At 44.3% G+C, this 27,584-nt stretch overlaps 2 protein-coding genes across 7 annotated transcripts; both read left to right on the top strand.

Moving 5' to 3' along the window:
• The first annotated feature begins 12,798 nt into the window (after positions 1 to 12,798).
• On the top strand, positions 12,799 to 14,993 carry LOC112901138 (aluminum-activated malate transporter 10-like). The gene is made up of 3 exons (XM_025969982.1): positions 12,799 to 13,257; positions 13,356 to 13,496; positions 13,575 to 14,993. The coding sequence occupies exons 1-3, from the start codon at positions 12,906 to 12,908 to the stop codon at positions 14,513 to 14,515; spliced, it is 1,434 nt and encodes a 477-aa protein (XP_025825767.1). The 5' UTR covers positions 12,799 to 12,905; the 3' UTR covers positions 14,516 to 14,993.
• Positions 14,994 to 17,980: 2,987 nt separating this feature from the next.
• Positions 17,981 to 26,921, top strand: LOC112900287. Of its 6 annotated transcripts, none has more exons than XM_025969095.1 (14): positions 17,981 to 18,367; positions 18,653 to 19,336; positions 20,105 to 20,308; positions 20,504 to 20,815; positions 21,017 to 21,138; positions 21,369 to 22,460; positions 23,018 to 23,159; positions 23,239 to 23,398; positions 23,493 to 23,656; positions 23,976 to 24,055; positions 24,618 to 24,717; positions 24,826 to 24,887; positions 25,545 to 25,704; positions 26,203 to 26,921. In XM_025969095.1, exons 1-14 carry the CDS (start codon positions 18,194 to 18,196, stop codon positions 26,371 to 26,373), a joined length of 3,627 nt encoding a protein of 1,208 aa, XP_025824880.1. In that variant the 5' UTR covers positions 17,981 to 18,193; the 3' UTR covers positions 26,374 to 26,921. The 6 variants fall into 6 exon arrangements, 4 of the variants coding, with proteins under 4 accessions (XP_025824880.1, XP_025824878.1, XP_025824879.1 ...); XM_025969093.1 differs by having other exon boundaries at positions 23,475 to 23,656; XM_025969094.1 differs by having other exon boundaries at positions 20,501 to 20,815.
• Positions 26,922 to 27,584: the final 663 nt, after the last annotated feature.

Here is a 27,584-nt window from a genome sequence, read left to right as displayed (position 1 = left end):
AAAGTTATAAGTACCAAGCCATAGTAGTGCTTCATGCAGCAAGCTGTAGACTGGATAAAAAGAGCTCTAAGAGTGAAGAGACTTACAGGAGTGCTCGCTTGAGTACCTCCTGCTGTGCCATTGTTTGCCACAAGATTTTGGTTCTGATTCTGAACTAGGGACTACAATTGGCAAGAGTAAAAAGCTAAGTAAAAGTGGACAGAATTAGTTATGTAACAAAATCATGATATTGCAAGAACTTACAATGAACATCTGACGTATCTCTTGCATGTTTTTCTCAAGTTCACCAATTCTATCAACTGATGTCTTTATCCGTCTTGGAGGACGTACATCTTCAAATGATCCAGAACTCATTGATGATCGACTTTGAGAAGCACTTACCCGTGAGTCAATATAGCCATTAGCAAGGACATGACGTCCATGTTTTTTGCCACAGCCAACCTTGTACAGAACATCCGGATCAAGTGGTTCATTCATCACGTCAAAATCTGAACCATGCTTCTCCTTTGCAACTTCAGTATACTTTTCCTGTTAGAAACATTATCACCATGACACAATAAAAGAGAAATATAACCACACAAAAAAAATAACTGATGCAAGTCTATTATTACCAAGATTTCTTGTGCCCGATCATTGCACAATACACCATTTTCAGATCCATTTCTACACGCTACGTATGCAGCCAAATCAGACACAGGTCTCTTCTCTTTCTCCGCCTTCATGATAAAGATACTTTGATGAAGCAACATTTTATCAAGCAATAAGTCATACAGCAGGAAGGTAATTTTTTTACCATTTTTATTTTGTAACGAGGAAAGGCACAACTTCCCTGACGATGTGCTGGCCCACTCATCAAGGATCTTCGTCCTCTGCAACTATTAGATTTCTCGTGCCATTCATTATTGCACCATTTTTGTCGCACAATTTGAAGCCAACAATCAGAGTAAGGGGCTGCCCAGGATGGTATTGCCTAATTGACATAGATTTGAAAAAAGAGAGAGTAATAATTACTTATTTACAGATTGAGGAGTATCATTAGAAAATTTGAGACCTAGCAGCTAAGTATCATTAAGCAAACAGAGACCTAGCAGCATAGCAGATTTCAAATACTTGTTACGGTAAGCGGCCATTTAAACTTTGCAGCTCTAAATATGACTTGCAACGAAAATAGTCATTAAAGAAACATGGACCTAGCAACATAGCAGATTCCCTACTCTTAAATCTGATTTGAAGCATATACATTTAAAATATGATTGTTGCAGTAAGCAGCCATTTAAAATTCTCAAGTCTTTTAAGTAGAAACAAGTGAATTACCTGCATATATTGAGTTTCAGTCAATCTTATACCGCAAGCTTGCGTCCTAGTTATTTTCTCCTTTTTAAATCGTGCATAATAAAAGACCACAACTGTTTTACGCTCTTCATAGTAAAGTTGTCCCATCTTGTTCTCGATAACTTTACGCAAAACTCTCCTAGCCTCCTGCTCCTTCCGTGCTTTTTCAGCTTCAGTATCTTCGATATTAGTTGCCCATCGATAATATTGCTAGGAAGGACATGCATAACAGTAGAAAAATACTCATCAGTTATTGCTAAGATAGCAAAAATAATTATCCAGGAAAAGCAGGTAGAGATAGCAAAAAATTACCTAGAATCTTTCCTCCACCCGCTCTAAACAATTGTTGTATTCAACTCCATGCTCATCAGGAGCATCTGGAGCAGCAGCATAATGCTCCCATATCCATGGAGGTTCTATCCTTCTATTGTAGTTGACAAGCCCAGCGAAGCATTCCTTTAAAAGTAGAGTGACAACACCACTTGGATTTCTACGCTTCTTGCCCCCTCCTAATTCAATCCAATGGCTATAGATAAAATAATTAACAGAGACAAGAACACAGTCAGCAATATAGTATGATTTAACAATATAAAGTATACAAAAGTTATACATAGTTCACCAATATATTGTAGCACCAATAAAAGAATTTTTGTGACCCTAATTCTGCAATATAAACATGTACAACCGTTGCAGCCTAGGTAGAAAAGGCAAATAGCGAAGGACTTTCAAAGGCACAGTTAGCTGTTTTTTGTTACCATCACCACTATCCACCTCAATATACCTAGAGCTGCCACACTTAACACAATACTTGTCGTTGGCATGCTCATTCCTAAATAGCATGCACTGTTTTGGACACACATGTATCATCTCATATGGCATTTTAAGTGCGCTCAATAATTTTTTTGACTCATACATGTTGGAGGGCAGCTTGTGACCATCTGGAAGAAGGCTGGCAATAACTGACAAGAATGCATCAAAACAAGCAATGCTTATACTAAACTGAGTTTTCACAGCAAGTAGACGTGTAATAGCATCTAGTTGGGACACTTTGGTGTGACTATGCAATGGTTGGTTCGAAGCAGTCAGCATATCAAAAAAAGCTTGTGTGCTTGGCTCTGGTTCTTCCTCTAAAGGTATCTCAAATGCATTGCACACATCATCAACCATTTCAGGAATCCTATTCTCATTGTAACCACCCCAATCATTATTAGCGCTGGCGTAACACATCTTATCGACTTTGGCCACGCTCACCATGGTGTAACCACACGGTGTAGCCTGGTGTAAATCCATGCTTGACCAAATGCTCTATCATTTTTGACCTAATTTGTGGTCGCATATTATCACATAGGCTACAAGGGCACATAACACCATAATGACCAGTATCTCTTGCAAAAGCATAATCCAAAAATTCAGTTGTTTTCTCAACCCATTCGGAAGAAATATCATGTTTGCTTTTACGACCAGTGTACATCCAACGACGATCTTCATTCATCCTAATGCAATCGATTGTAACTTATGCAAATAAACCACTAGTTCATCACAAAAAATCAAAGCATTTACAGCAATTTTAATTCAATGTACTGTACCTTGACAGAGTTGGATTGCCTGGCAGCTGGGGGGGCCTCCAGCGCAGAGCCTGGTCGCTGGCGGGGGTGCGGGGGGGGGGGGGGGGGCACCGCGGGCAGGGGCTCCCGCGCGGAGCCTGGGCGTCGCTGGGGGGGGGCGCGGGCAGGGGCTCCCGCGCCGAGCCTGGGCGTCGCCGGGGGGGGGGGGGGGGGGGCGGTGCCGCTGCGCACGGCTTGGGAAGCTGGACCCCGCACGGAGCGTTGGGGGCCTGGGGGAACGCGGGGCGCCGAGCGGAGCGGGGGGGACGCGGGGCGGAGCGTCGCCTGGGGGTGGCGTCGGCGGGTGGGGGCGGGGGGGGGGGGCGCTCCCGCGGCGCCGGCGCCGGTGTGGGTGGGAGCTGGGGGGGTGGGGCGGAGCTTCGGCGCCGGGTGGGTGGGGCGGCGTCTGGAGTTTGCGAGTGTGCAGGTGAACCCTATACGTTGCCTGCCGCATGTGTTGGGCCGCGAAAACAAAAATTTCGTTAGCTTCAGCCCGCGGAACGAAATTTCGCCGAGTTAGAGCCCGCGAAGAGAATTGTACCAAGTGAAAAGTCTATACCGAGTGTAGTAATTTGAAAATTACTTCAAAAATAATTTTAAAAACAATTAACAAGGAAAAATAAGAATTAAATAATACATGTACTAATATAAATGCAAAATGTAGCTTACAAAAAATTGCTGCAAAAAAATCAAAATTAAATGTATCATCTTATTGAATCATGAGGTGTCTTTGAATATGTTCATGAAACTACTCACTCATATGATTACCAAATCAAACAATTTTGAGATAACTTTCGATTTTTATCAACTAATTTTTATGGGGACATTATTACAACATGAATTGGTAACACACAAAAAATTATAATATTTTGAAAATATTTGTGTATTACTAAATTTTTGAAACGTTTGATGACAAATTAAAACCTATATAAGAGTATACAAATATATTAATTTTTAAATCCCACTTGGAATGAAAGTAGGTACATAGTCGTTGTCCTCATATATGAATTTTGCGGAAAGAAGTGATAAGTATTTATCATGCTTGTAGTACAAATTGGAACTAAATACAATAATTCAAATAAAAGTGTTTAAATTTGCAATAATAGGAAAATTTCTTAAAAATTTACAAAACTTGGATACATTTCTAAACTCTCTGGACCATGCTACACAAAAAATATTTGAAACCATTTGGATATAAAATTACTTCTACATATACCGAGTGTTATACCTTTACCGAGTGTTAGGGAAGGAAGCACTCGGTACATGGTTATATCTACCGAGTGTGCTGCCTTTGCCGAGTGGCTACACAAATAAACACTCGGTACATATCGGCTGTCACGTTACCGCACCGTTAGGAGGTCATTGCTACCGAGTATCAGTTAATGAGCCGAGTGTGTACAAAATAGCGCTCGGTACAGACGGACTTTGCTGAGTGGTGAAACGGTTTGCCGAGCACACTCGGTAGACAGTGATCTGTACCGAGTGCCAGATAATTTACACTCAGCGCAGACTGAAGCACTCGGTACCTTCGCTGATGTGACAGTTCATGTGTTTGCAATGCTAGAAATATATTTTGTTAGTGTGAACTATGTGTTTGTTAGTATGAAGCTTATGTGTGTTTATGTGAAACTTTTGAAAATTTAAAGTGCAAGTAAAAAGGGTATTTTTGTAATTACAGAAAAAATCTAGGGTTATTTTTGCAAAATGTATTTGGATTAGGGTAATTTCAAAATAAGTGAAATATGTTTTTCTTACTTTATGTCTTGTAAAAAATATATATTTATTTAAAAGCTTCATTTGAAATGTATATGTTGAATTGTGTAAAATAAGGGTATTTATGTAATAAGGGTGGTGAAAATAAGGGTATTTATGTAATTTTTTAAAACTACAAGTCCTTTTATGCAAGTATTTGAATTACAAAAGTAACTTTCAAAAATTACTCAGGACTAAAGTGTAAAAAGTGCAAGTCATCATGACATGTCTATCCAACCATTATGACGAGTCTATCCCGTCATTATGACATGTCATAAATACTTGCATTTAAGTCCTGAATTTTATAAAATTACACTTTTAGGACAAAAGCAATTCAAATCCAACTTTTGTTCAAAAATTCACGTGTAAAAATACAAATTTTGAGTTTTTGAACTTGAGCCTAAAGCAATGTTGTAGAGTTTGAAAAACTCTCCAACTTTCGTTTTGGGCATTTCTTCATTTGGGTTTTAAATCAACGGAAAATTTTGTTTTACAGACAGGCCCTTGCAGTTTTCTATATTTACGCATAGGTCCTTGGGGAAATCTGTTCAACTTTCTCCTCTGTTTTCCTCTCTCTGTTCTTCCTTATCCGGTCTCCTCCTTCCACTGGCGGCACATCCAAATTCCTGGTCTTCCTCTCTCTCCTCCCGGTCCTCCTCTCTTTGCTCCGTGGGCCGGCGGCTGGCGAGTGGCTCGGGCGGCAGCGCGCGGCGCGGGGTGCGGCCAGGCGCGGGCGCGCGCGCGGGCAGCCAGGCGGCCGGCGCGGACGGCCCGAGCGGCGGGCGGCTCGCGAGCGCGGGGCGCTGAGGCGAGCGAGATGGCCCAGCGAGCGGTGGCTCGGCGCGCGGGAGCCAAGGCGGTGGCGGCAGTAGGGCTAAGCGCGCGGGCTGGTGGGCCAGGCGGGGAGCGTCCAGGCGGAGGCAGGCCGGCGGGCGTCGTTGGAGGTCGGTGCTTGGCGGCGCAGGAGCTGGAGGCGGGCCCAGGCGGCGATGGCGCGGATAGGCGGGTCCACGCAAGGAGCGGCGAGCTCAGGCGAGTGCGGGCGCGCGGCAGCTGGAGGGGCGGCGTCTGTGCGAGTGGGTGGCAGCAGGCGGCTCGGCGTGGAAGTGGATGGGCGCCGGGCAAGCACAGCGGGCCCAGGCCAGACGGAGGCGCGCGGGCAGCGGGTGGCGCGCACAGGGACGGCTCGCTGGGCGCGCAGGCGGCGCGTGAGTGGGCCGGGAGTAGGCGATGCGGGTCGGGCGCGTGCGCGCAAGCGAGCGTGCGGCTCGGCCAGGTGCAGGCGGTGGAGTGCTGGCGCGCAGCGCGTGAGCGCGAGCAAGCGGCGGCGTGCGGACGCGCGCGAGCGCGGCAGGTGCAGGACCCGGGCGGAAGCAAGCAGCCCGGAACGAGCAATGGCGCGAGGAGTGGCCCAGGCGCGCGGGTGGAGTAACGCGTGCGCGATGGAGCAGCGCGTGCGCGGTGGAGCAGTGCGTGCGCGGTGGAGCAGCAACACGGGAAGGAGCGGTTGATAACGGCGCAAGCGGCAGGCGTGACGCGGGCCAAGAACGCACGCGATTCGGGCATGCGCGGAAGCGACGTGGCAAGACCAGAGTAAACGCGGATACGGCAACAGAAGAAGGAGGAGGAGCTATGCAGAGCAACGACATGCAGGGCGGCGACGCCGTGACCGAATTGATGTACAGGAAAGTCGCACGAAGTGCGGGAGGTGATGCAGCGCGACGATTCGGGGCGGACCCGCCCAGGGGGCAGTAGAGCCGCGCGTAGAAGACGTCGAAGGCCATTGAGGAGAAAGCAGTGGACGGGATCAGGCGGCACTGTGAACTACTCGTGGAGGATACGGAAATAGCCCCGCTGCGAGCGGGCTTCGGTTTTCGCGGAGGCAGAAGGGTTGAGTGCGACATGGTACAGGACCGACAGCCAGCTCAACTCGTTTCTGCAGGCGCGTGCGTATGCAAAGCAACGGACCACGCGCAAGCAAGATGGAGGCTGATGGTGTAGAAACAGAATGAGAGCGGCGGCCTTGCGAATGGTTGCGCAAGTATGCCGGCAGTGCACGCACCAGAGCAGTCCGGTCAAGAAGAGTTTCTTCTTGCGTGGGCAAAGGAAATTCAACTCGTGAGCAAGGAAACCCTGATGCCGTGGAGGAGTCAACCTAGCGAACCCATTCGGCTCCATCGTCTTACTCCACGATCCACGACATCCAGCAACTTCTACTCTTCGTCACCGTCGAGCTCTTCTCTTCGCCAATTTTGTTCACCACGGGAATTCACTTTTTACCCGTTCTTTCTCCACGTCCGAAACTACCCCAAGGTTTGCCCTGATTCGCTGAATCTTCTTAATGCCGGCGACTCGTTTGCCGGAATATCGTCGTTAACTTCCTGTTATCTGTTTTCCCGACCAGGGACTTAATTGTTTTGTTTTAGAAAGTTCTAGGGTGTTATTTATAAAATTTCCACAACTTTCCTTATTTCAAATCATTGAACTTCTACAGTTCATAGTTTTTCATAAGAAGTTCATAAAAATACAAAATCAGTTCTGTTCGAACCCTTAGGTCAAAATCTACAAATTTCATGTTGTGATCTTGAATTGAAAGTCTTAATTTGTGGTCTAGGTTAAATGTTAGGAAATGAATGCTTTGTTTGTACCTTATATTGTATGCGTGTGTTATAGTTAGAAGATAAATTGTAGGGTGTATGTTTTAAGTGGAAAAGTGTAACAGTTAGTTAATCATGTCACCCTAGTGCTCATATCCTTGCCGTCAAGACGTTATCCTTGTCTTGATTGCCGTTTCCTTAAGTTTCTCTTCGTGTAAAGGTCTTTGTTAATTCATGTGCATCTGTTACTTAGCTTATACATCTCTGCAGCTGCATTTCAACATCAGCTTTTGGTTCAGCCGCTAAGCATCCGTTTCCTTAAGTCTATGACGTTCCTGTGTAACAGCTAGCAGTCGATACTTCTACCATTGGCTGATTAGCTGACACGATTATTACCTTTCTAGTGTCGGCTACTGCCGATACAGTTCTTTTGTTCTGTCCTACATCGACTGCATATAGTCGATGTATCAAAGATGCACACACTCTTAGGATTCTTGCTTTCGGCCGACCCAAGCCGATTCTAGTTGCTCTCCATATCGGTCACATAGAGCCGATCGATCCTTAGTTTTCCCATCCATATCCACACACCTCTATCAGCCGATTTATCGACTGAGAGATCGGCTATCTATATCTATCGGTCATGTATCCTCAACCACACTCCCATCGGCGGTACGTCACTCAATTGTTGTGCTGACGTAATCGAACAGATGCAACCACCCCTAGTTATCTAAGATAACACTTAAGCACATCTTAGTTAAGACCATTACTTTAGGAATCATCCCTCTGCTAAAGTAATCGATGCTTTCATCGATCAATTAGGAAACCGATGCACCTTTCCATCGACTAAACCTCTATTGTTTCCAATCGGCTCTATTGTAATCTTCAACGAGTAGCCGATTCTAGTTAGTTGTTCCCCTAAAGCTCTGTCTAAGTTTAGTTTTAGATCTTTTTGGTTGTTAGGTGAGTAGTATATTAAATGAGTGTTGGATTGCAACTTTATTGTGAAGTAAGATAGTTTTATGTGCACACTTTGAATGTAATGTTACATTGCATGTAGATACGACTACTTCTGCAGACAGTACCTACAAGATCTCCCCGGAGTCTGCAGAGAATGTTTCTGAAGACCAAATGAACGTCACCAAGGGATTAACTGAAGCCCCGAACCAAAGTTAGGAAGATATTGACATTTCTAACTTCAGACCCACCAATAAAGGCAAGCCTCGGACATAACCTACTATTTTATTACATTGCAATCTATATCTATTTACGTATTCTATGCATTAAGTTCTTAAGAATTGCTTGAAACCCTAGATGCATAAATCCTAGGAACCAATGTATTGCACCTGAGGTCATATCGACTAGATGCTCTGCTAATAGGACCGGTAGAAGTCGGGTGATTTCCTGTCACTCGCGCGATATAGGAGTTGCATGTTTATATTTCTGCAACCACTATAAGGATGACGGACAGGGTCATGTGTTGTATCATGACCTGAGGTTTTACCCTGTCTGTTTTGGTAAAAGCTGATAAGGTCGATATGTGTGGTAGTGGTGGCTAAGCGTTTGAACAGTACTAGCCACATGCCGCGAAATATGGTAAAACGGTAAGCCTAGTAACCAATCGGCCCGGTAAGTGGACATACCACCCACCACTCGATCTTTATGTTATGTTCACACGCACCGACCTGTGGGAGTACGTTCTGCATGGCAGACAGGAATACGGGTTTTGTAGTCGCGCTACAGACGTATGTCCTGCACGAGTGATGTGCGTACGGTCCTACAAGTCGCTTGTGGTGGCCTGTCCACGAGTCGGAATGAAAGGCAAACGGTTGCTTCGGAACGCCCTGTTGGTATTCCAAGCGTGTGTGTTAGGTTTACCTTGCAAGGTTGAATCTCGATTCAGGAATCATCCGCCTCTCACAATGTATGAGATTGCTTATCCCTTTTACCACATCGAGTAAAAAGTGTAATTGTTGAAGAAATAATCTTGATGGATGATAATATCTATATTGCTTGTTTAGTATAGGTGCTTACCTAGAATGGCTAATCAAACTAGAATCTGAAAGCTAAAACTTGAAAATAGGTTATATTCTTAGTTGCTTTTCAGCTGAAAATAAACCCAAAGCCTCTACAATGCCTTCATGAGTCTAGTTACGGGCTAAAGTATACCCAAACCCGGGTAAGCCTTGCTGAGTATTAGTATACTCAGCCTTGCTAGCTATATGTTTTGCAGGTAATATCTTGAAGACCCTACTCTCCCCTTGCCTTGGCCCTGTGCTCTTCCAGAAAGTTGGTCCGTGGAATGGGATCCGTCCCCGACCAACATTGGGTTACCGAGGGATGTCAAGCCTGGGCTTAGCTTGACATCCGTCTTAACGACGTGTTGTAATCGTCGCGTATGTTTTCCGCTGCCAAAAACCATAGCTTTAATGGTTTGTAATCTTTTCTCTAGATTTGAAACTTCATACTTCTCTTGGAAACTCTTGTAATGTAATTCTCTGTGATGTAAAATGTGATGGTGATTGTATCTCTAGACTCACCTTCGTGTGAGGTAATCTTATTTGATCCTGAGTATCGGTGGTTTATCGGGACGTTACCTGACAGGCCAAGGGATTATACCGTTTGAAGCACATTGGAGCCCTCGGAAGTGGACTCGCGTACTTGAGCCGGTATAATTCAGGTTGGTTCTGCCACAGCTGATTCTGGTAGTGATTTGACAGTACAGGACTTTCAACGTATGGAGTAAAACAGGACATGGGAGGTAAACATACATGCAGTCGTAGTTATTTCAGAGTAGATAGCTTTACTAACGTCACTTGAAATGTGACTAGCAGTGCTGCGCCCCACAAGGCCCCAACCATGGTTCAGAATTTGAATTATTAGGACTCCTTTGGGTCGAAGCATTATTGTCAATAAGGAATTTTTTTATGAGGACAAACCCTAATCCTTTGGAAATTTTCCTACAAGCGCTCGCTTTGGAACGAACGAATGAGCTTTGGAACGTCACTTGAAATTTGAACTAAACACCCCCGCACATTAATGACATGGAAACAATATACATGGATATTTACATAAAACTCATTTCTCTTCTTTAAAGCTTCATAGCATGCCATAAAAAAAATGCTTACATGATGACCTATTAGATGAGAATCAAATTCCCGTTATGGTAGCCTTAACGCTGATCACGGGACAAAATGCTTAACCCTAACAAAAAATATATCAGCATGGTCAGAGGAGATTTCACGTACAGTACAAGAGAGGCATGTATGATGAGGGTTTTAGTGTAAACCCCTCGTCATCAATAGATGGCGTGCTCTTAATTCCTCAGTTTTAAATATATGATATTTAGAACAAGCTTATTAGTTCAAAATAAAGAAACTAACAAGTTTGTCATGCTAAACGCCACATATTTAAAAATGAAAGTTGTACTAGCTAGCCAAACCCTGTATCAACCACACACGACACCTCAGCGACCCACTGACCTACTACATTCAAAGTTGATTACCAAAACTTTCTTAAACAAGGAAGCCAAGCAGCAGCCCCAATGCAAGACACATGATTGAGTGCGCTAAAGCTTCTTTTCCTTTTCTAGCTAGCCTCTGTGTTGTGCGCTTACCAAAAACATGACATAATCAAATTGATGAAAAGCTAGTTAAACCTTTTTTCGGCACTACTGCAAAGCTTTAGGCGATCTATGCGTCCTAACCGTTGCTGGAGTATATATGCACTGACTAACGCGAATAGCAAATGATGTGGCACATGATGACTTGTCAATGCGTCGTCACTTGCGTTGCTCCACGTAGGCGTAGTCCAGTTCCCAAGCTCATGACACGTGCCAGGTCGGTAGGCATGTGTGTGATGTATCTCCAGGTTGGGGTATATGATAAGAAGGTTTTTGCTCAGTGTGGGCCTAACCTAAAAGATTAGTGCGTGGGTGTTCCTTTTCTCTAGATTGAATGACGATACAGCAACCGCAATTATTCAGAGCTTATTGTGCGCTTACCGAACTAAGATAATCTGAGAACCTAATGCATGGACTAATTTCTTAAGGATTCTAAATAAGTGTTGCAGCATAGATCGCCACGACATCCACGTTCTCCTCTTCTCCTTTTTTGTTCATCATTTTGTTCGGTTCACATCATTTCCGGCGGGAACTCATCCGTATGTTTGTCAATTTAATTAGTTATTGTTTTCTTCTACACATGAGCAATTAATATAGGATCACCAGAATATTGGTGTCAAGTACTAATAGCTTAACCAACCCATGCTTAACATTAAGATTACCAGACTGTTGTGTAGTCATATCCAACATTGTAGGGAAAAAAGGTGCTTTATTTGAAGCCACTACGATGCCTAAGAGAGTTTAGTGGTCTTCATCACAACTAATCGCTTGCGTTCATTAACACTTCCATGCTACTTAGGTCGTTTTCCCACACAAACCCTATCTAAGTGAGTGAGGCGCCCTAATTGTGTAGCACCAATATAAAATAACTTATCTCCTCTATCCAATTTTCCGCCTTTTTTCTTTTCTTTTCAAGAATTCCGTCCGGAACCTAACCAAATCCATTGTTCGCTTTTGTCTATCAGCAGCTGGCCCATTCAAGGATAGAGCTAACAATGGCCACAGAGGAATTCATGCATCACGTACAGATTCAGAATTTCACAAGCCTAGGAAGATGGTCTCCGTTGCAGAGTGACCTATAGTGAAACATGAGTGAGTTCCACATGACAATGCATGCATGACAATATGAGGATAAGTCAGTGCCATATATGGACATGCAATAATACACACTCGTGGCTTACGAGTGAGAACCAAGTGTAGCTCCAGTATGCACAATGGGTTTTTGCCGAGTCACTCCACATGGTTTTTCGCATTTACAGTTTTATTGATAGACGCACGGTGTGACTGCTGATAGCCAACTGTTATGATTGTTTCGTCAATTTTAAGATCTATTATTGGCTCATCCTCTAAAAACTTTCATAGGAAGAAAATATGCATGTATTAGTAAGCCTACGTGAATGGAAACATCTTTGTTTGTACCATTTTAGAACAAAAAACCTTTCTCGATAAGAAAGACCGGATCCCTCTCTTTCCTTAGAACTCGAACCCAGATGAATAATAGTTTCACCACAATTAACTTAGCCTAAATACCTAATGAGTGCAACATCCGGATAGCGTCATTTGTTCCTGCCAAAGGTAGTATCATTATCAAAGCCCTTGAACAGACCTAATAAGTAGACATTATATCTTTTTTTTTGCGGTCGTAGCACCGTATATGTATACGCTCGATGATTATTGCGTGACAACAAGGGCAGCAAACGAGAATGTTGAGCATGCATTCCTCGCTCCGCCAACATATTGGGTCGTAGGCCGTTGCACAGCCGGTACGTCCTTGCGTGTGCGAGGTCGGTAAGCACCTTCACTACCTTGAGACGACCGTGGCCTAACACACCAGCTTCTCCTATGGCACTATATATAGAGGCCAGATGGTCGCACTCCTAAAGCAGGAGCGAGAAGCGCATCAGCCTAGCCAGCTGAACCTAGCTAGGGCTCAAGCTCGCCACTCCACCTCCATCTCTCCATCCTCTTGCTAGTTGCTACACTGCCGTGAGGCCGCAGGACATGGAAATGGCTACGGCGAAGGGGACGCGGGACGGGCCTAGTGCCCCAGAGTGGCTGGTGACGGTGCCGGAGGGCGCGTCGGTGGCGGTGGAGCACGAGGCCGCCCGGGGCGCGCGGGCGGCGTGGCTGGCCTCGCGCGCGCTCGCGTTCAGGGACATGGTGCTCGGGTTCGGCGGGCGGGTCTGGAGGATCGGCGCCGACGACCCCAGGCGGGCGGTGCACGGCCTCAAGGTGGGACTCGCCCTCGCGCTGGTCTCCGTGTTCTACTACACCAGGCCCCTATACGACGGCGTCGGCGGCGCGGCCATGTGGACCGTCCTGACGGTCGTCGTCGTCTTCGAGTACACCGTCGGTGAGTTTACACACGCCACATGCATTCAAGAACTGGTCATCAACATATATACACTGGCCTGACAAACTGGCTACATGCATTGGCGCGTGTGAGTGCAGGTGGCTGCGTGTACAAGGGGTTGAACCGAGCCATCGCCACGGCCAGCGCCGCCGTGGTCGCGCTTGGCGTACACTGGATCGCCAGCAAGTCCGGCGACAAGTTCGAGCCGTTCATCCGCAGTGGCTCCGTCTTTCTGCTTGGTACGTGTTGTATATACCAAACCAAACCATGATCGAGTACGCGCATGCAGTATGACTAACACACCGCGAAACTTGCAGCGGCGATGGCGACGTTCTCGCGCTTCATCCCGACGGTGAAGGCGCGCTTCGACTACGGCGTCACCATATTCATCCTCACGTACAGCCTGGTGGCGGTGTCGGGGTACCGCGTGGGCGCGCTGGCGGCGATGGCGCAGCAGCGGGTGGGGACCATCTCCATCGGCGTCTCCATCTGCTTCGCCACCTGCGCGCTCATCTGTCCCGTGTGGGCCGGCCAGGAGCTGCACCGCGCCACCGCGCGCAACATGGAGAGGCTCGCGGGCGCCGTCGAGGCCTGCATCGAGGACTACTTCGCCGCCGCCGCGGAGGCTAGCGGAGTCAAGCAGCCGTCCTCCAAGGTGGAAGGGTACCGGTGCGTGCTTAACTCCAAGGCGTCCGAGGACTCGCAGGCCAACCTGGCGCGGTGGGAGCCCCCGCACGGCAGGTTCGGCTTCCGCCACCCGTACGGCCAGTACCGGAACGTCGGCGCCGCCATGCGCCACTGCGCCTACTGCGTGGAGGCCCTGGTCGGCTGCGTCCGCTCGGCGGAGACCCAGGCGGCGGCGCCCGGGCACGCCAGGCGGCACCTCGCGGACGCGTGCACGCGGGTGGCGGGGCTGTGCGCCAGGGTGCTCAGGGAGGCGTCGGGCTCCGTCAGCGCGATGACGACGTCAACGATCCTGGACCTCGCCGTGGCGGACATGAACGCCGCCGTGCAGAAGCTGCAGGCCGACATGAGGGCGCTCCCGTCCACGCTGCTGCTGGCCGAGGCGGGGTCGGCGGAGCCCGCGGCGTCTACGGCGCCGCTGATCATGGACGCGGCGCAGCTGTTCACAGTCACCTCGCTGCTGATAGAGGTGTCCGCCAGGATCGAGGGCGTTGTGGACGCCGTCAACACGCTGGCGAGCCTCGCGAGCTTCAAGTCAGCAGATGAAGAAAAAGCCTGTACAGTCCGCGACTAAGGCGCAGCGGAACCCGTGATCAACCCGGACTCGGAAGAGTCGGGAGGTACTCGGACGATGAAGGCGCTTGAACAGGCTTGACCAGTCAGGTTCTGAGTCTCTGACCACCAGAACCAATTCGACGAGACTCGAGGCGGTCGGCCGGCTGGGCAGATTGTCATCCTGGCCTAATCGGATGAGGACATGAGGTTCGCGGGTTTTGACCATGCAGTAATTAACATCCTCTAAGGCCTTGTTTGGAAACATGATGATCCCCTCTAATCCATATGTTTTGGAGAGTTCAAGTACTAGTTACTTCATTTGTAACTCCAATCCATATGTATTTAGGAGGGAACTGATTGCCTGATTTATTATGAAAACAAGCCCTAAAGGAGCCCTCACTGTTCCGGCCTATATCCAAACAAGCCCTAGCTCGCGGGATCAAGGAATGAAGGTGATTGGGAAATAAAAGGTTGCGTTGTCGGACCAGTTATAAATACTTGATTATCTGCCACGGAGAAGTTCATGGCGAATAAACCTCCTGCTTTGTTTATCATGACTCATGAGATCAGCAGCATATCATTTCTTCCATGTTGTGCATATATATGTAAAACAAACTGAAAGCTGATATTCTTTTAGTCGAATTAAAAGTGGGATTTTTGTACTCCATGATGGAGCACGAAAGTAGCAGCTAGCCGATCAAGTAAGCATACGCCATGCGTCTTTGTAACATAATGATGAAATGTTACCAGATTTTCTCGGTATGCTTTCCATATGTGCTGCATTACAGCAATGCCCAGCACTGGGAACTCTGCAGCGACGAATGGACTCTCCGTGGTTGCTAATTTCCTATTGCTCTCCCGCCAGTCAGCAAAAAAGGAAGGATTTGAAGTTCGTTGTACTCAGCCAAGTACCTGAAGACAGAAAGGTTCTGGAGCAACTTCGATGGGAAAGACAGGTCGATGACGTACGCACACCTGAAAAACGCAGGGAATGAACCAGAAAGTTTGGTCAGATTGACAGTGAAAGTTTCGTCAGGGTATGCTGTTTGTGTTGATATTAGAACATCAGGCAAAGTGATATGCACATTTGATATGGTGGATTACTTGTCTATCACTTTATTCAATCAGCTGCACTGTATAAGTCCTCTGTGTTATGTGTTGATTTGATGCGATACGCGCTCATTGTGCTACCAATCCATGGAAACTGCCAGACTAGCTAGGTGACACTCAGAGGAAACTCGGACTAGAAATGTTGTGTTCGGAGTAATCATATCCTGGCCAAAGTGAACGAACATGTGCAGATTTTAGACTGAAGCTGATGCATTCAGGATAATTCAGAGCTAAGTTTTGTTGGCAGAGGCCTGCCAACTGCAAACAAAACCATTTGTAGGATTGAACAAATGCTTGTTTTGCGCACTTCCCGGGACCAATCTTCTGCTGGATGCATTGTTGGCTCCAAAATTTCTCCACAGTCCACGATACATGATAATTGACATGATACTTACATTTGACAAGATCAAGCTGTTGGCTGTCTGTGTGTGGCCTTTTGAGCCATACAAATTAACATAGTAGAGGTTTCAGAAAATTGGAAAGATGGTTCGTGTCCAGCTGCTAGTAATCTTCCTCTTCTTCTTTGCATCTTGTTTTTTTTGAATCGAGGTAACACCTCATTTCCATTACATGAATTCTCCTTTGCATCTTGACCGTCAGGAATCGCAGATGGGCTTCGCCGCCGCCTCCATGTCTCCGCACCCCTCAACCCCGGCGCAGCTTCCAGGTGCGCAGCGACTGAAGCCTGCGGCTCGGAAGTCCATGGCCGTTTCCTCCTCCTCTGTCTCGTTCATCTCCTTGGGCGCGAGGGGGTTCGGGCGGAGGAACGAGCGCCCTGGCCGGCGGCCGGCTGGGCATGGAGCCGTGGAGGCCGTCCGGGCACCAAGACGGCGAGACGGCTTCGGGGTACAGATGTTTTTGCAGAAGGACCCCTAATGTATAATTAAATATTTACATATAGACCCCTTAATCGGATCGAGACTATTAATCGCGATCCAAATATTTTCAATTAACCCCCTATTTCGGATCGAAATCTTTCGAAAAGTTCCCTACAACGGTACGGCCTTTTGCCAATCACTACCTCCGCGCTTTCTCCCCCATGCCTCCTTTCCTGTCCGGCGACGGCGACCGCAGCCTCGCAGTCGCGAATGGAGTTCCGCTCTTCCTACGGCTATCTCCAGATTCCCCGCAGTTTCTCCCCAGCCGTGCGACCGGCGACGAAACAGCGGCGATGCTCCGCGGCGGATGGCCGTAGCAGGATGCGCCTGCCCGGCGTATGTTTCGTGGGGTATTGGCCGGCAAGGCCTCACTGTCAGAGACAGCCAGTCGCCGTTCTCCTGCACGTCTTCTACTCATTCGCAGGTGGCGATCGTCCATGGATTAGAGAGCTCCAACACCGGAACTGCTTTTGCTATCTCTTCAGCCTTTGCTGAACCTCTCCTAACTGAAATTCATTAATTCAGTTGCCTGTGCGAATCCTTGGTGATCCCTGATTTATAAAGGCTGCAAAGTGGTGATCGCACACACTCGTTATCTACTGTTCCTGGGAGCAATTCTTCCCTTTCTATTCTCTGCCCTCTCTTGTTTCCGATCTTTCACTGGCTTAATAAAGGGAGAAATTTTACAGTGCTTGGAGATTTTATGAGCCGTTGAGAGGTCCAGATCCAATGGTTATAAAGGAGCATCTGGGTTGATTTTGTTGTGGGTTACACTGAGAAGATAACGCTCGTTACTGTGGTCATCGAGAGGCTGGACAAGGCTGTCTAGTACGAGATGATGCTTTCGGGAAGTTATAGTTTTGCAGGGAAGGGGTCTTTTACTACTTTGTCATCGATGCTCGACTACCATCCTTCTTTCCCCGATTGAATTGTTATGTTCAGAGATTCAGATTCAGACTGAACTGAAGAACATATGCGGGTTTCTGGATCGAATTCGATGCGATCAGGACATCTTACAGAGGTTAAATTTGTTTGCAGGCCTTTCCGTTAAGAATTTTTTTTTAAAAAAAGTTTTGATAACTTCAACTTTTTTATATCTCTGATGACAGAAACCTATTGATAGCGAGCCAAAGGAAGGGATTTTCACAAGTTCGTGCTTTCATATCCTCCACGGTATACAATTAATCATAGCTGCATGTGTCATGTGTATGTGGCCTTTTTGGCCAACATCAATAAAGCATCTGTTATTAATAAGCTCACAATTTCACAAATGGAGTTGGTCTGTCCAAGCACATCGGCACAGTCAGTGCAGTGAGACATCGTGGACCAGATGGCGCAGGCCTCGTTGCGCTTTGGGCTGAAATATACCGAGCCCGAGCACGAAGGCTTTGTTAGGAGAGCCCATTTAATAAATCGGGCCCATTCTACTGTATCAGCATTTTTTTTTTGCAAAGCCGCGAAAAAGGCCTGTCCAGCGGCTCGCTCCGATTCGAAATTCCATTTCCCAATTCTCGCAGGCCTCTCGCTCACCAACCTTCCCAGTCCCTCGCCGGCGGGACCTTGGCGCCGCCCTGCCCGAGCCACCAGCAAGCACCACAGTGCACCGTCTCCTCGCATCCTCCATCTCGCGTAAGCACAGAAGGCGGAGCTACTGTTTACCGAGTTACGGTGGAGGGCAACAAACCCTAGCTAGGCCTTCCCGGGAGGGTATGGAGGCGGCCGCCTCCAGCCTCTCGTCGCTGCTCTCCACCCTCCGCGTGGACGGTCCCTGGACGCCGCCGGGAACCTGGGAGTCGGTCACCCCCGAGAGCGGCGCCGCTCGTGCCTCGGGCCCCGGAGGGCGCCCCCGTCAGGAGTCGATCTACGAGCTCGCATCGGTTAGTGTAAGTGAAATCTACCTCCCAACCTACTTAGATTGGGTGCCATTTCGAGCATTTAGCGGGAGTAGAGGCCTAGAGGGTGGGTCGTTTGTTTGGGGAGCTTTTTTTCAGGAGAGTTCTCTGTTGCATTGGACATTTAGTTGTTGGATCCACTACTTACTTAAACTCTGTATTCGTGCCACCATTTCTAGAAAAAAAATTTGAGTGCGGTTACTGTCTCGTATTATGAATGCCAATCTATTTCATGTTATACTGTTGTTGAACTTGGAGATCATCTTTGTTGTGCAGGATAATGCTTTGGTTCGTTTGGCTTTACATGCGCTGTATGGTGTCAAATCATCGTTAGATGAGATCGATGAGCTTTTTGTGCTGTTCTCCTCGAATCCGGCAGACAGGACCTCTAATCGTGTCGCAAATGTCTGGTCACGTTCATCCAGCACTATGTCTGTGGGGCATATTCTCAAATCTATACGCGCTACAGGTCTTGCGGTATTTTTCCTTTGCAAGTTTGTGCACTTTTACCTTATCCAAAATCGAGAAAGGAATTGCGCAGGTAGAGAAAGACATGAATGTGAAGATTCTGATGATAGAGACACTGAGCAGCATCAGCCTTTCAGTCTAGTAAACCAAGCATTTGCCGCAGCAGTTGAAAAGGTCCTCGAGGGCTATTTCTGTTCCTTGAATACTTTACCCGCATCAGTTAAGCTGAGGCGTGCAGCGGACCAATCTGGTATGCCTTCCAAGATTTCAGATGGAGCGAGTTGTAATTCCACTTCAGAAGTCACTCTTCTGGAAGTTTATCTACACACAGAGGAATTAAGAAGGCATGTTAAGTCCCTTGGAAATATTTGTTTCCCTAAGTTTGCAGGTCTTACGTTGTGCCAGGAGGGTTTGAATACTGAAGCAAATGTTGAGTTTGAGAATTTCCCACGGGGCAGCGATTTGCTTTCCTATTTGTATGTCCATCTTCGTGTAAGACATCATCTTACGATTTAGGTTTTTAGCACTTTGTTTTATCTGATTTAATCACACTTCTAAATGAAATTCCTAGTTGTGCACTACTTTATAAGTTATATGCTTGCTAATGTCTTGGATTTGCATAGATTTGTAATTGATCTTAGATTTACATATATCAATTGATGTCTCATTCTCATAAAAGTGTATATTCATACTGGATTTACTTACCTGCTAAGTAGGTCTGTTACTGCTCTTTTAAAGTAGGTCTTTTACTAGATGTTCTACTCTCCAAAAATGTAAGTTTATTGTCAGGTAGATGGTGGACCTAATTGCCCTGAGCTTTTATTACTCTGGACTTCTGAAGTGCTCCCAAGCGAATTACATATTCCTCGAAATGCAGCAGGGAGTTTCAAAGGGAATCTATTGAGCGCCTATTTTAACTCCTAAATTTGTTACTTCATGCAATTGAAACTAGATTTGATAGTGCTAGCATAATACATCCCCTTTCTTCAGTGTGACGCCCTTTCCCATGATCATGCTTTGTTTTTGCATTCCATATAGTTGCTCATCTGATTTTGTCATGCCTTCCTATGTATATGCAGTTGCTTATCGGTTTCCACCAAATTTAGTTCCACATTTTGTTTAACTGATGGTCTCAATTTTTGCTGTCAGCTACACAGATCTTATTCTGATGTCTTGTTCATCTTATACATATAACGTACTGTGTTACTATATAAAATGCTGAATGATTTATTTCTTCATTTTGTTTCACCTCAATTTTAGGATGCTGATCCAGTTCACTATGGACTTCTGAAACATCTTTTCATTCGCTCTTGTGAGCCATACTTTAACTTCATTAAGTCATGGATTTACCGAGCTTCTGTCGATGACCCTTATGAGGAATTTCTTATTACACAAACTGAGAATAAGGAGACTCGAGGAGACTCTTCTGACATACTAGATGAGTTCACCCTCTTTCCCTTGAAGGTAAAATATTACTTTGTTGAGTGAAGCTTAAAATATATATTTTTTATGTAATTTTTTCTCATCTGTTAATACGATTTACTTTTTTACATCAGAAACCGAAGTATATGACCCATTGTTCTACATAAATCTGACTGTTATTTATTACTTGTTTCAAATTATATCTAAGCTCAATTTATCATGCTGTGCTGTCAGCAGGGAAGAAATCATGTATCTGCCCCATGTTTTCTAAAGGAGATATGTCATCCTCTCTTGCGTACTGGGCAGCAGCTTCAAGTGCTCATGAGGCTTCTAAAATCATGCCATTTATCTGCTACCGGAGGAGATGCTTATCCCTCCCACAATATTATTCATATGGAGGGAGTTCTCCCATGGTTTTATATGCCAACTGAGTCCTCAATGAATTCATTTACATTCTCAAAAGGTAGCGTGGAGGCAGTAACATGCAAAAGGGATGCTATGTACCAGTTGATGATGGGGAAACTCCAACATTTTTTCTCAAATGTTGAGGTCTAGTCACATTAACTGAATTACACTCTGCTTTTTATCTCCAGTATCTACTTCTCTGGTTTTTTTCTCTAACAGAAGCAAGAACACTTGCCTCCACAACAGTCATGCTGATTTTTTGTTGGGCGATGTATCAAGTCACCTCTTACACTTCATCACCTTTGCTTCTGTTTGCAAATATGCTGACACAAGGTTATATTTCAGGTGATTCCTTTTGATACTGCATCGAACTTCCTACATAAGAAGACGGACCATCTGGCTACATCAATTTCAGATGCTGAGCTGTGCTATTATGGAGACAGTGATACTGCACTAGCTTGCAATATGTATGTTCTCATTTTACTTTTCTTGCATTTACTGTTTGCTGGCCTATTTGGATTGCACAATTTTTACACGAAGCAGTTCAATCCCCCAGAAATAGGGATTTTCCCATGTTTCAAACAAGGCATCAAAGTTGTTGCTTCCACTCATCTTTCTGTATTTCTATGTACATAGCACATGTTGGACGTTGTAACCCAATCCCTTATATAGTCTGATTAATTTTTCCTTATGTTAGGGGTGCAGATGAGAAAAATAATGATGCACCTCCAACTTCACAAGAATCTTCAGATAAAGAGGATCTGTTGGAATCTTCAGATAAAGAGGATCTGTTGGAATCTTCAGAATGCTCTTCTTATACATCTATGGATGATGTTGAAGTTGAGAGTGCTACAGCTTGCGACAATTTGTCTGGTTCCACATCATACTGTACAAGTACAGGTGAAGCAAAATGTTCCTTGGTAACCAGAAAGCTGCTTTCTTCCGATGCCGATTCAGTTCACCATGGGATAAATTGTGTCAGCCCTATTGATGAATGCGAGGAATGTGGCAAGTTGAATTGCAGACATGTTCCTATGCACTCACAGAATACTAAGCATAATGTGGTGCCTGATGCTTTAGACCTGGATTATCAGTATAGCCAGTTTTCACCATTTGACAGGTTTATGAAGAGAACCAGTTGCTCGTCTGAAAAAATGAATTCGGTTGAGGAGTTCTTATATACCAATCACAAAAATTCATTAGAGAAAGCATCACATGGTAATGTAGTTTATCCATTACATTCTGGTTCAGGGCCTTCTAGACTACTGAACAGTAAAAACTATGAGAAGTTTGGTAAGATAAATCAAGCATGGAATACTAGTATTCCTTACAATCTTAGTTTCAACCCCATACTGAAGAATGCAGCTTGTTGTCATACGGAGAGCGACTTGCAACATAAAAGCAAGAACAGGGCACTTGGCAGCTTTGATTTCGAGTCAGTCACAGATCCATGTGAAGTATATTGTGGACGGAACCCGTCCTGCCCAGTTGAGTCTGTAAATGGAGCAGCAACAGTTGTACAGCCCAGTACACAGCCTTCTCAACAGCCTGATTGTTCTAGAAAGATCCTTCAAGCTGAGGCAAGAAGTCAGGCATACCCTACTTCTTCAGAAGAAATGGCAGCAAGAGATAATATTCAGGAAAATGCTTCCGGTGGGGCATTCTGGGAGAAGTTATTACAATATAATGATAAATCAAAAGAAAAAACAGCTGTGGATTTTAATCCACAGTTTGATATGCCCCTTGATATAGTTATTGACAAGTGCATTATACAAGAAGTTTTGCTTCAGTATCCTTGTAGCTTTCCTAATAAATGATTTATAGCTTTTGGTGTTTTAAAGATCCACCATTATGTTATACTACTATTATTATCAGTGTCAGAAAAAGGCTTAGAGTTTCTGGCATCCCTACTACTGTATTCATATTCATTCTGCAGTTGTCTTTAACGAAACCTGGAACTTTTTATTCAGTTCTGTTCTTCAGCCATTTTTAGTGCAGGTAGTTCCAGGTTTAGTTAGGTACGTGGGCTTTATACAGCGATGTAGAGCATCAGAGATTCAACTTAATTAATCACTGAGTTTTGATGTATTATCTTTAATTGGTCTTTGTCTAAGTTGGCCCAGTCATCATTTGCTAGGTAACTAGTAGATAATGTTTTTGTTTTTACCATTGGTCTTCTTTATCAACTGCTTCTGCGTATCAGCTCATAATAAGTGTCATTATACTACAATTTTTAATTATTTTGCTCGAAAATATTGTTGGTGTTTTTTTAATTCTAAACCTTAACCACTCAAATTGCAGCTAAGTTTTCTTCTAATTTTACCCTTTGTCCCTTAACTTTAAAAGATATAAATATGTTAGCAGCTTCACAATAAAGTTGCTTGAGGAGGGTTTTGATCTTTATGCACATCTGCTAGCTCTGCGGCGATATCATTTCATGGAATTAGCTGACTGGGCAGATTCCTTTATTTGTTCAATTTATCATAAGGTAATGTTTGTCTAACCATATTATTCTAGCTTTGTGTTTATCTGTATAAATCCTCTCAACTTTGAACTTCCCCATGCAGAAATGGTCATTTGTTAAGTCTGACCAGAAAAGAGCGGAGATCCAAGGGATTATGGACTTGGCTTTGCAAAGGTCTTCATGTGATTCTGATCCTTATAAGGAAAGATTGTTTATATACATGAGAGAGCAACCCACTGTTTCTTTTGATGCCTCTGCATGTGGTATTAAGTTCATCCATTCCCTAGCAACTATATCTGTGGCTTGATACCTAAAGTTCTACTTCTCAAATTGTACTAGCCTATTCTTTACTGCCAGGTCTTGATTTGCTGGATGAAATCTTGTTGGGTTATAAAGCTGAATGGCCAGTGAATATTGTCATTACAGAAGACACACTTAAAATATATTCTGAAATATTCTGTTATCTTCTTCAAGTCAGGTTTGCAGTGTTTTCACTAACCGAAGTATGGAGATTTCTAAAGGTACCTTTTCTCCAGACGTGTTTTTCTAAAGGTACCTTTAGGAAAAAAAACCACATCATTCAATCCATTTAGATGCACATATAAGACTACTTTGATTTCTGATACTATTTCTTGTTGACTGAAGCAACTATGTTAGATTATTAGTGCCTAATGTTCATGGAAAAAGTGCAGTTGAATGGTCTTGAGTTAAATTTTCTTATCAAGTAGCTACAACGGACATGTTTTTTTTTCTTTTGCTCTAATTCTCATAAGATTTTGGTTTTGTGAGACCTATTTTCTCTGTATGTGAATGCATGACTCTTGTGCTAATCTATTACAGGAGTTAACACAGTTCGTCGGTCGCTCCAACCATAGTACACCTGATGTCTTCAAGAAATTGAACTTTGTAATGAGAGTGAGGTACGCACATCTAGAATCTTTGTAAAACTTTGTGGCATCCAACCACCAGCCTTATATTCCACTTATCAGTTTTATCCTGTCACTGAAGTGTTAGGAACGAAATGCATTTTTCCTAAATTGTTTGATACATTGTTGAATCCTATTGCTTCTGGAATTCCTTTCAAATGCAGTATACATATACATTGGCATGTCCGGGTCATAGTAAAGTTTATATGAAGCTCATATCCAATTAGGCAATTATCCATTCAGTTGCATCTGTTGTAGATATAAATATTTGATTTGCGCTTGCATAAACAAACTTTCCTGTTATCTGTTAGGCTCTGCGATTTGAGTTTATTTTTTTTCTTTGTGCACATTTGTCTAGAACTAAACTCACTACTGATACAACAAGTCAACAAATCATACTGAATGTTGCTAACCCTGTTGGCTTGTTTCTAGTTTCTTGTACCTTATGCACATGAATAACCTTTCTTCCTATAATGGACAGTCATGTGCTTTATTTTGTCAGCATGTTTCTGGCGTTAACTGTTTGTCTGTCTTTCTGTTGTATGGCTTTATTTAGGCATAAAGTTTATCACTTTCTATCAACACTACAGCAGTATCTCCATTGTCATTTATCTGATATATCATGGCGTCGATTTCAACATTCCCTTAAAAATCAGGTATAGCATTTTGATCGCTATTCTTGTCAAACCGTTGCTTCCTGTGTTAATTTTCTGTTCATTAACACAGTTGTGAATTATAATTACTCATATTCTGTTATTGCTTAGGTGAGAGATATACTGGATCTGGAGTATGTGCATATGTGTTATATTACCGATGCACTTGACATGTGAGTGAGACCTTTCCAAAAAAAAAAGGAATTATTTCCTAATTTATGATTCTGGTTACATATTTACATATATTGTTTGATCAAAGGAAGGGAACAACAGCAATGTAGCTCAGCAGGCATCTATTTATGCTTTGACTCTTTAGTGGTGTAATTCATTGCCATCAGCATAATATAAATAATAAAATTACTTAAGTGTTTGTGTTTGGTTACTTAAGTGAGTATCTAGACTTCTTTCACGTAGAGGTTAGATAGATGAATTCATGTGGAGTACCTAATTGAGTATCTAGACTCCAAGACTATGTTTTAACTTGTTAAAAGAAGCTTATTTTCTCTACCTCATTTTCTTATTTTTGTTACCTGTGTATCATCCTATTTAATTTTGATGTAGATATCTACATGAGTATTCAGATTTGGAAATGTAGTAGCAATTTTTGTAGATGTGTCTAAAAAGATCACTTTCACAAGACTATACCTCTAGTTGGTTTTGTAAAATATGACTAGAAAGTCATGACAAGAATCGTGTCTCGGAGACCATATGATGATGTCCACAATGACATTTATTGGGATTGTACTGGATGAAGTATGCCTAACAAAGTACCAATTGTTATCTGATTGATTGTTATATTAGTTTTTAACTGACAATGACATGTTTTTCAGATGTTTCTTATCTGATGAGTCAAAGCAAGTTGCCACGATAATAAAAAGCATGCTGCAGCTGGCTTTGGAGTTACGATCATGTTTTCAGAGTCTTGGTGACACTAGTGATTTATCAGTAAATCAACTCAGTAATCTGCACTCTCTTATAAACTTCTCTCAGGTATTCTCTCTGTTTCATGCAATGTAGTTTGATTTCAAATATTTAGTGGTCTGCCTTGATTCAGGCTTTCAACTCCTGCATGCAAATCGAAAAGCATCTGACTGATCTGGTGATATTAATCGCATGCTATGTTCAAACCTTTTGCCACTCTATAGTTTCTTTGAAAGTATCTATCAAATATGTTCAAAAGTGGTTTGCCATTGGTAAACCTGTTTTTTTTCCTAAGCCACTGTCCATAAATACTGATCTAGATTTAGCTTTTTGATTGTAGTTGCAATGGAATCCCTCTATCCTGTCATGCTGCATGGACACATAACAGATTAACTGGTTTCTTAGTTGCTGAGATCTGCTAAATCTTTGTTGATTGTTCACTATTACCTGCTACAGTGGTTTATAGGGTCTCCATTTTCTCCAAATCTCACCTTGCCTCAAGTAGTCAAGTATCATCTGCTAGTAGGCTGTTTACGGCCTTTAATCTCTGTATGCTTTTCAATGCAGGTGGATGCAATTGGAACAAGGTTTGACAGTAACATCAAAGATTTGTATATTTTGCATTCAAAGTCTTCGAAATATGGGGAGCTTGGTCTTTCCCTTTTCTGGGGGTATCTGAATTACAATGAGTACCATTCTACAAAAAACAGTAAGGATATGGGCAGCTTCTGTTTTTGATAGGACATCTTAAGTTTGAAATAAGTTTTGCCTTTATCTTTGAGGAATAGCTCCTTTTACAACCATCGGTAAGGCCATTGTGATGCATGACTCTGTTTGGGATCTTCTGGAATCAGCTCAGCTTTTTCAGCCGTCCATGGCATAAGTTATAGCTTGTTTGTGCTGGTTGTTATGCCCCTCACGCATCTTCAATTCAGAGGTACACACTGCTGAGGGTTCTCCTTTTAGATAAAGATGCTGCTTTGTATTTCACGTATGTGCGGGTGTCCCTTATATTCCATTCAGCGAGGTAAAGAGACCCGCGCTCCAGACACGATGTTGTAGTTGGAGATTGATTGATGGGTTGAGAAACTATAAGATTGGAAATGTATTTACAATCTAAGGGGGAGTCGTGTAGCTTGATTATCAGACATGGTAATGCTGTTTCTGTGGATTTAGGTGGGGGAGTGAATGTATATAACATTTAGTTCTTGGAAGGTTGGTAATTCTCTATAGTTGATTCTTGCCAGGTTACTCTTGATAAATGGAAGGTGTGATTGGTTGCTCTAGCCTCTTGTACAGTTGTATGTGCTAAAGCAGACTCCTTGTCTTTCTTTCCCTTCCTTTTGTTATTATTAACTATACTGTTCTTTGAGTCGAGCAACCTGTCATAGGACACACTAAATTTCTTGAGTAGAATTGGATTTTGCACTAAGGGTAGTATTGAGCTTTCTTATTCTACAGAATCTTCGAATATTTGAGGCGCACTCGTCTGGGTGTGTATGAAGGTGTGGTTGTCTTTGTAACAATAATAATAAAAAATCTTGGTGGCTCCTAGTTCGAGCTTTGCAATTCAAAGGCATGCTGCTTAAGGCGCCGTCGGTGCGGCGACATCCACCGGTACTGCTTCTGCTGCTGAGGCCCGGCTCGCCGGATGGTGGTTTTTGCCTACTGCGTACTGCCACCAGCCTTGGGAAGCGGCAGCAGGACATCGCTGGATGCAGTCGCGGCAGTGTGCTATCTCGTCGCTGCATATGCCTTTGCGCGGACTATATACTGGTCCGGGCCGGTTCGTCAGACGGAGATACGAGGAGCTATAGCTTCGTGCTGGTGATGCCAATGGATGTCGACTCGTCGAGTTGTCGAGGTCAACACGCTTCTCTCTATGGAAATCACGAAAGCACAATAAGCCGCTGACAGAAGCACGGCCACCAAACTGCATTTCCGTCACC

The sequence above is a fragment of the Panicum hallii genome, chromosome 7 (assembly GCF_002211085.1).
Source record: "Panicum hallii strain FIL2 chromosome 7, PHallii_v3.1, whole genome shotgun sequence".
NCBI lineage: Eukaryota > Viridiplantae > Streptophyta > Magnoliopsida > Poales > Poaceae > Panicum > Panicum hallii.
Note: the sequence above shows the minus strand (reverse complement) of the source record. Positions and strands in the feature narration are given on the sequence as shown.